Genomic DNA, 9,328 nt, shown 5'->3' with positions numbered 1-9,328 from the left:
CTCCACAGGGACTAGAAGAGTCTAGAGCCCCGTGACTGGGCTGTGTCAGTGTGCTGGACTCCACAGGGACTAGAAGTGTCTAGAGCCTGTGACTGGGCTGTGTGTCAGTGTGCTGGACTCCACAGGGACTAGAAGAGTCTAGAGCCTGTGACTGGGCTGTGTCAGTGTGCTGGACTCCACAGGGACTAGAAGAGTCTAGAGCCTGTGACTGGGCTGTGTCAGTGTGTGCGTGTGTGTTTGTGCGTGTCTCCACCTCAGGGTGTCTAGACCCCAGAGAGCCCCATACAACACCCTGGGGCGTCAGGTCAGGTTGTACGGCGGCGTGCGGCCTCACCTGTTGACGCGCACCGTCCCCATGGCGCTAGTGATCATCAGGCTGGCGCTCAGCGGGATGAGGGGGCGGGCTGGCGGGGCGTCCCGGCTGGCGATTGGGCGAGGTGTGGCGAGGGGGTGGGCGTCGGCCTCGGCCGGAGGCAGGGTCTATTTCGGAAGATTGGGGATCGGCATGGCAGCTGGCCTGCTCGTGGCGCGCCTGCGGACAGCGGGAGAGACGGAGAGAGAGGGATGAGAGGGGCGAGGGGGCGGGGAGAGGCAGAGGAGGAGACGGTCAAACCCACCGCGGTCGTTACTGCCCAGTTTGTGCCGGTTTGCGACTTCCCACCTGCTCTCGTTCCTAAATTATATAGCGCCTTCCTTTCTGGGGGTGTGATATCACTCACCCCCCACAAAAGAGACAAGAGGCACGTGGCCTTCCGAAAACAAGAAGGCGCTATACCTCGGGAACGAGAGCAGCACCGACCGGTGGGTTTCAGTGCCCGTGCTGCGCGGAGCTCAGCGGAGCTCAGGGAAGGGGCGAAGGGAGAGGCGGAGGAGAGCGGGCGATCTCACAGCAAGGCTCTGACACAAACCAGTGCAAGATTCTGACTCTGACAGACCCTGCCTCCTGCTGCTCCACAGCGCTCGCGCCCCGTCAGAGAGGAGAGAGAGGCCCGGCCGCGGCTGGCCCGCTGTTATTGGCCTGACCTCTGTGCGCGCCCCGCAGTGCGGGACGGCCGGGGGCGTGGGGGGGGGCGGCGGGCAGCCGTGTGCCCGGGCACAGAGAGGCAGGGAGGGCAGGTCAATGGAAAGTGGCTGGCAGGGACAGGATCGATCTGGGAGCGCGGTGCTGACAGACACAGAGTTCCCATCGCAGTCAATGACGCGCGCAGTTATTGGAGCAGCTCAGCACACAGAGACGCTGAGGGGCTTGTTGAGGTGGAGACACGCACAAACACACACGCACACACTGACACAGCCCAGTCACAGGCTCTAGACTCCTCTGGTCCCTGTGAAGTCCAGCACACTGACACAGGCCAGTCACGGGCTCTAGACTCTTCTAGTCCCTGTGGAGTCTGGGACACTGACACAGCCCAGTCACAGGCTCTAGACTCTTCTAGTCCCTGTGGAGTCCAGCACACTGACACAGCCCAGTCACAGGCTCTAGACTCTTCTAGTCCCTGTGGAGTCCGGGACACTGACACAGCCCAGTCACAGGCTCTAGACTCTTCTAGTCCCTGTGGAGTCCAGCACACTGACACAGCCCAGTCACAGGGCTCTAGACTCTTCTAGTCCCTGTGGAGTCCAGCACACTGACACAGCCCAGTCACAGGGCTCTAGACTCTTCTAGTCCCTGTGGAGTCCAGCACACTGACACAGCCCAGTCACAGGCTCTAGACTCCTCTGGTCCCTGTGAAGTCCAGCACACTGACACAGGCCAGTCACGGGCTCTAGACTCTTCTAGTCCCTGTGGAGTCCAGCACACTGACACAGCCCAGTCACAGGCTCTAGACTCTTCTAGTCCCTGTGGAGTCCGGGACACTGACACAGCCCAGTCACAGGCTCTAGACTCTTCTAGTCCCTGTGGAGTCCAGCACACTGACACAGCCCAGTCACAGGCTCTAGACTCTTCTAGTCCCTGTGGAGACCAGCACACTGACACAGCCCAGTCACAGGGCTCTAGACTCTTCTAGTCCCTGTGGAGTCCAGCACACTGACACAGCCCAGTCACAGGCTCTAGACTCCTCTGGTCCCTGTGGAGTCCAGCACACTGACACAGCCCAGTCACAGGCTCTAGACTCTTCTAGGCCCTGTGGAGTCCAGCACACTGACACAGCCCAGTCACAGGCTCTAGACTCTTCTAGTCCCTGTGGAGTCCAGCACACTGACACAGCCCAGTCACAGGCTCTAGACTCTTCTAGTCCCTGTGGAGTCCAGCACACTGACACAGCCCAGTCACGGGCTCTAGACTCTTCTAGTCCCTGTGGAGTCCAGCACACTGACACACAGCCCAGTCACAGGCTCTAGACTCTTCTAGTCCCTGTGGAGTCCAGCACACTGACACAGCCCAGTCACAGGCTCTAGACTCTTCTAGTCCCTGTGGAGTCCAGCACACTGACACAGCCCAGTCACAGGCTCTAGACTCTTCTAGTCCCTGTGGAGTCCGGGACACTGACACAGCCCAGTCACAGGCTCTAGACTCTTCTAGTCCCTGTGGAGTCCAACACACTGACACAGCCCAGTCACAGGCTCTAGACTCTTCTAGTCCCTGTGGAGTCCAGCATACTGACACAGCCCAGTCACAGGGCTCTAGACTCTTCTAGTCCCTGTGGAGACCAGCACACTGACACAGCCCAGTCACAGGGCTCTAGACTCTTCTAGTCCCTGTGGAGTCCAGCACACTGACACAGCCCAGTCACAGGCTCTAGACTCCTCTGGTCCCTGTGGAGTCCAGCACACTGACACAGCCCAGTCACAGGCTCTAGACTCTTCTAGGCCCTGTGGAGTCCAGCACACTGACACAGCCCAGTCACAGGCTCTAGACTCTTCTAGTCCCTGTGGATTCCAGCACACTGACACAGCCCAGTCACAGGCTCTAGACTCTTCTAGTCCCTGTGGAGTCCAGTACACTGACACACAGCCCAGTCACAGGCTCTAGACTCTTGTAGTCCCTGTGGAGTCCAGCACACTGACACAGCCCAGTCACAGGGCTCTAGACTCTTCTAGTCCCTGTGGAGTCCAGCACACTGACACACAGCCCAGTCACAGGCTCTAGACTCTTCTAGTCCCTGTGGAGTCCAGCACACTGACACAGCCCAGTCACAGGGCTCTAGACTCTTCTAGTCCCTATGGAGTCCAGCACACTGACACAGCCCAGTCACAGGCTCTAGACTCTTCTAGTCCCTGTGGAGTCCAGCACACTGACACAGCCCAGTCACAGGGCTCTAGACTCTTCTAGTCCCTGTGGAGTCCAGGACACTGACACAGCCCAGTCACGGGGCTCTAGACTCTTCTAGTCCCTGTGGAGTCCAGGACACTGACACAGCCCAGTCACAGGCTCTAGACTCTTCTAGTCCCTGTGGAGTCCAGCACACTGACACAGCCCAGTCACAGGCTCTAGACTCTTCTAGTCCCTGTGGAGTCCAGCACACTGACACAGCCCAGTCACAGGCTCTAGACTCTTCTAGTCCCTGTGGAGTCCAGCACACTGACACAGCCCAGTCACAGGGCTCTAGACTCTTCTAGTCCCTGTGGAGTCCAGCACACTGACACAGCCCAGTCACAGGCTCTAGACTCTTCTAGTCCCTTTGGAGTCCAGGACACTGACACAGCCCAGTCATGGAATGTTCTACTGTGTCTCCGAGTATCTCAGTGCCATTGCTGTCCACCTGTGCAGCAGACGACACTGAGATGAAGACAGGGTGCAGAGCACAGGGCCCAGTGATTTAAACCACAGACTGCAGCAGGGCTCTGTGCGATTTGCATGGATTCAGCAGCAGTGAGCGCACAGGTTGAAATACCCTGCGCTGTGTCACCCGAGCGCACCCGTGTGTACGAACGCACAGTCGGGCAACGTGCTTGACTGCTCCGGGGCGCCCCGACCGCTGGTGAAACCTGGCCCGGATCAGGCAACTACGCCAGGCCTGGTCTCCTCTCTCAGCTCTGTGCCCCTGTCCCCGGCGCAGGGAGGGGGAGGGCGACCGGTGCGGTGTGCAGATCAGAGCTGACAGCTCCCTCGCTGAGCCTCCAAGGAGCGAGGAGCAGCTCTCCAGCCGCGGGCGAGAGGGGGAGCGTCGCCCGAGACGAGCCCCAGCCCCCCCTTGCCCCCACGCTCGCCGGTCGGGGGGCCGTATCGAGTGGGCCCGCTCCTGGGGGGCCTGGTGGCGCGGCTGGGGAGGCTGATTGAGTGCAGGAGACAGCCCAGCGAGGCGAGGGGCCTGCCTGTCCCGTCGTGTCTGCAGATCAGGGAGAGAGCCGGGCCCCGGGTCGAGACCAGTGGCGCCGCAGAGCCCCTGCCGCGTCAGTGCACCGCGGATTCATGAGCAACAGCAGTAATCATCCTCATTATCATCCTCATCATCATCCTTTCCGAAGTCAAGGGCTCTGTACGTCGTGGGGAAAAAGCACAATAAACAATCAATGCCAAGGAGGACAGGAAGTAGGGCAGCCAGACCCCTGCCGAAAGGGGGAGAGGAGAGAGTTGGGGAGCCCGTGGAGTAACGAGCTGTTATAAAGGCGCGATTCCTGCACTCAGCACTGATAGAAACTGCCCAGTGCAGACACTAACGGTGAAGCCTCTGCTGATGAATGCAAACAGTGACGTGTGCTGGTAAGCGTGTAACTGAGGATTAACAGGGGTCCGTTCTTGCCTGGTGTTGTTTTGTTAACCTGCCTCGGGTTATGGAGCTTTGAGAAACGGAGCTGGAGAGTTGCTGCCCCCCCCTGCTTCACTGCAGCCCTCGTGTTGTCATGTGGGGCCTGCTGGACACTCACGGGCAGCGGGCGGCCTCGGCGGAGCGGCGCGGTCCCGGAGCCGGGCCGGGGGCGCGCCTTACGTAAGCCCCCGCGCCCGTCGAGCGAGCGCCGCCGCCGCCGGTGACACTCGGGCGCGTGTCCGAGGTGCGCGGGGCGCCTCTGCGGGCGTGTCGTCACAGTCTTGCAACGGAAGAGACGAAACTTTTACTTTGAGATGAAACGTCGAGCGTCGTGCCTCTGCTGTGCGCGTACCCTGCGTGCAGCGGTCGGGAGTTACGGTGTGTTTTTAGCACAGAACAAAGTCATTCAAAGCCTTCTCTGATATTCGTTTCTACTCTTCCCGCGGCCGTGAAAGTGATTCTCGCAGGGTGTTTCGGCTGAGGAAAACACCCGGCCCGTCACACAGGGCCTGTCGTTGGCACACTGACCAAGTCTCCAGGCGCCTGGTCACGCCACGCCACGCCACGCCGGGTGGTCCGTCACGAAACCGGCCTCGGGACCTGAGCACCCTCGTCACTGGCCTCGATTCCCTCCCCTGTGCACAGCCCGCACACGCCCGCTTTGTGAGCTACAACTCACAGATCTGGCTGGATCAACTGCCGTCTTAAAACACCTACAGGTGTACGGTGTACCGTGTGTGCAGTATATATACCCCAGGTGTACGGTGTGTGTGCAGTATATATACACACCAGGTTTCAGTATATACACCAGTGTGTTCAGTACAGTATATACACACTCCAGGAGTGCAGTGTGTTCAGTACAGCATACAGTATGCACACAGCAGCTATTCAGTATATACACACTCCAGGAGTGCAGTGTGTTCAGTATATATCTGCTCCTGAAGACCCCCCGAGTGTCAGGGGGATCCCCGTTTCCATCAGCCGATCGTCGGGAGCCGACCGCACACGAGCGCCCCCCGCAGAGGCAGTGTGGTCAGCGGGGCAGGCGGTCAGTGACCCGTGATCTGGTTTTCACGATGTGCTCCGGTGCCGCTCTCCGCGGTCACCCTGCCCCCTGATCGTTCGTCCTGCTGATGGTTCAATCTCTGGCGCCTTGCTCCCATTTATGCAACGGCGCTTGTGCGTGGAGGTGAGGTACTGTGGTTTAACGCCCTACAGCTGTGCCCCCACCCCTGGGATCTGGAGCCACAACCCCCCAGGTACGACGGTGGAGCCCGGCCCACTCCTCCTCGCTGCCGCCGCCCCCCACCCCGAGCGTCCCTCCCTGCTGCAGACCGAGGCGCAGGGACGCGTGTTTTTATCGCTCCACAGAAGCGTTATTGATGTGGAAACGGGCTGCTCTCTCCCCCCGGTGAGCCAGCCCAGCCGAGAGCGCCTCTCCAGACAGAGAGAGGAGGAGCCCCGCGGCTCCGCACCAGTCACGGGCGCTTCCAGTCAGGCCAGCAGCGGCAGGCGGTGTCCAAGCCAGTCCTAATTAATTGCATTCAATATGTGCACCTGTGCGGCTCTGCTGCCGCCCATGTGTGGCTACATGCTTTCCCTTTAAAAGGTGGGGATAAATATCTTCCTTCCATTAGTTTTCCTGCTGCTTTATGCAACCGAGGGTCACAGAGAGCCGGGGGTCTGTCCTGGCAAAGCAACAGGCACGAGGCAGGGCACGCACACAGACACACACTCACACCACGGCCAGTTTTCCCAGCCTGTCCTCGGACCCTGGGAGGAAACCCATGTGAACACGGGGGGGAACATGCAGACTCCACACAGACAGCACTCCCAGGAATCGAACCCGGGGCCCCAGCGCTGACCACTGTGGCACCGTGCCGCCCTCGAGATGGACCATTTATCCTCTCTTCGTTTCCATTGGCACACCCAGTAAAAATACCAGTATCTGAGGAAGCTGGTGATTCATTTTTGAAGAGGGTGGACAATTTTTTTCGGAACGTTAAATAATGATATTATTGCTCTGCAAGTAGTCCAGAAAAGGGTCAGCAGATACATTTCAGACGCACTGGACACCACAGCACAGATCCAATACTGCTACTGACACACTGGACATCACAGTACTGATCCAACACTGTTACTGATGCACTGGACACCACAGCACTGATCCAGCACTGTTACTGACACACTGGACACCACAGCACTGATCCAACACTGTTACTGACACACTGGACACCACAGCACTGATTCAGCACTGTTACTGACACACTGGACACCACAGCACTGATCCAACACTGTTACTGACACACTGGACACCACAGCACTGATCCAACACTGTTACTGACAACTGGACACCACAGCACTGATCCAGCACTGTTACTGACACACTGGACACCACAGCACTGATTCAGCACTGTTACTGACACACTGGACACCACAGCACAGATCCAATACTGCTACTGACACACTGGACATCACAGTACTGATCCAATACTGTTACTGACACACTGGACACCACAGCACTGATCCAACACTGTTACTGACAACTGGACACCCCAGCACTGATCCAACACTGTTACTGACAACTGGACACCACAGCACTGATCCAACACTGTTACTGACACACTGGACACCACAGCACTGATCCAACACTGTTACTGATGCACTGGACACCACAGCACTGATCCAATACTGTTGCTGACACACTGGACACCACAGTACTGATCCAACACTGTTACTGACACACTGGACACCACAGCACTGATCCAATACTGTTACTGACAACTGGACACCACAGCACTGATCCAACACTGTTACTGACAACTGGACACCCCAGCACTGATCCAACACTGTTACTGATGCACTGGACACCACAGCACTGATCCAATACTGTTACTGACACACTGGACACCACAGCACTGATTCAGCACTGTTACTGACACACTGGACACCACAGCACTGATCCAACACTGTTACTGATGCACTGGACACCACAGCACTGATCCAACACTGTTACTGACACACTGGACACCACAGCACTGATCCAATACTGTTACTGACAACTGGACACCACAGCACTGATCCAATACTGTTACTGACACACTGGACACCACAGCACTGATCCAACACTGTTACTGACAACTGGACACCCCAGCACTGATCCAACACTGTTACTGACAACTGGACACCACAGCACTGATCCAACACTGTTACTGACACACTGGACACCACAGCACTGATCCAACACTGTTACTGATGCACTGGACACCACAGCACTGATCCAATACTGTTGCTGACACACTGGACACCACAGCACTGATCCAACACTGTTACTGACACACTGGACACCACAGCACTGATCCAATACTGTTACTGACAACTGGACACCACAGCACTGATCCAATACTGTTACTGACACACTGGACACCACAGCACTGATCCAACACTGTTACTGACAACTGGACACCCCAGCACTGATCCAACACTGTTACTGACAACTGGACACCACAGCACTGATCCAACACTGTTACTGACACACTGGACACCACAGCACTGATCCAACACTGTTACTGATGCACTGGACACCACAGCACTGATCCAATACTGTTGCTGACACACTGGACACCACAGCACTGATCCAACACTGTTACTGACACACTGGACACCACAGCACTGATCCAACACTGTTACTGATGCACTGGACACCACAGTACTGATCCAACACTGTTACTGACACACTGGACACCACAGCACTGATCCAATACTGTTACTGACAACTGGACACCACAGCACTGATCCAACACTGTTACTGACAACTGGACACCCCAGCACTGATCCAACACTGTTACTGACAACTGGACACCCCAGCACTGATCCAACACTGTTACTGACAACTGGACACCCCAGCACTGATCCAACACTGTTACTGATACACTGGACACCACAGCACTGATCCAACACTGTTACTGACACACTGGACACCACAATACTGTTACTAACACACTGGACACCACAGTACTGATCCAACACTGTTACTGATGCACTGGACACCACGGCACTGATCCAACACTGTTACTGACAATTGGACACCACAGCACTGATCCAACACTGTTACTGACAACTGGACACCACAGCACTGATCCAATACTGTTACTGATGCACTGGACACCACAGCACTGATCCAACACTGTTACTGACAACTGGACACCCCAGCACTGATCCAACACTGTTACTGACACACTGGACACCACAGCACTGATCCAACACTGTTACTGACACACTGGACACCACAGCACTGATCCAACACTGTTACTGACAACTGGACACCCCAGCACTGATCCAACACTGTTACTGACACACTGGACACCACAGCACTGATCCAACACTGTTACTGATGCACTGGACACCACAATACTGTTACTGACACACTGGACACCACAGTACTGATCCAACACTGTTACTGACACACTGGACACCACAGTACTGATCCAACACTGTTACTGATGCACTGGACACCACAGTACTGATCCAACACTGTTACTGACACACTGGACACCATGGCACTGATCCAACACTGTTACTGATACACTGGACATCACACCACGGATCCAATACTGTTACTGATATACTGGACACCA

At 56.6% G+C, this 9,328-nt stretch overlaps 1 protein-coding gene across 3 annotated transcripts in view; it reads right to left on the bottom strand.

The window, feature by feature from the left end:
- kcnj4 (potassium inwardly rectifying channel subfamily J member 4) overlaps nucleotides 1-9,328 on the bottom strand; it is a 28,437-nt gene that overhangs the window by 8,952 nt on the left and 10,157 nt on the right. For all 3 annotated transcript variants that reach the window (XR_015926502.1, XR_015926501.1, XM_088607006.1), the window contains exon 2: nucleotides 335-532. Coding sequence is in view for 1 of the 3 variants with exons in the window: in XM_088607006.1 (XP_088463132.1) it covers nucleotides 335-372 (38 nt within the window). In the remaining 2 variants the exon portion in view is untranslated. The remainder of the gene's footprint in view (nucleotides 1-334; nucleotides 533-9,328) is intronic.

This window comes from Lepisosteus platostomus, chromosome 14 (genome assembly GCF_059453375.1).
Source record: "Lepisosteus platostomus isolate fLepPlt1 chromosome 14, fLepPlt1.hap1, whole genome shotgun sequence".
NCBI lineage: Eukaryota > Metazoa > Chordata > Actinopteri > Semionotiformes > Lepisosteidae > Lepisosteus > Lepisosteus platostomus.
The sequence above is the reverse complement of the archived record's forward strand: the minus strand, read 5'-3'. Positions and strand labels throughout refer to the sequence as shown.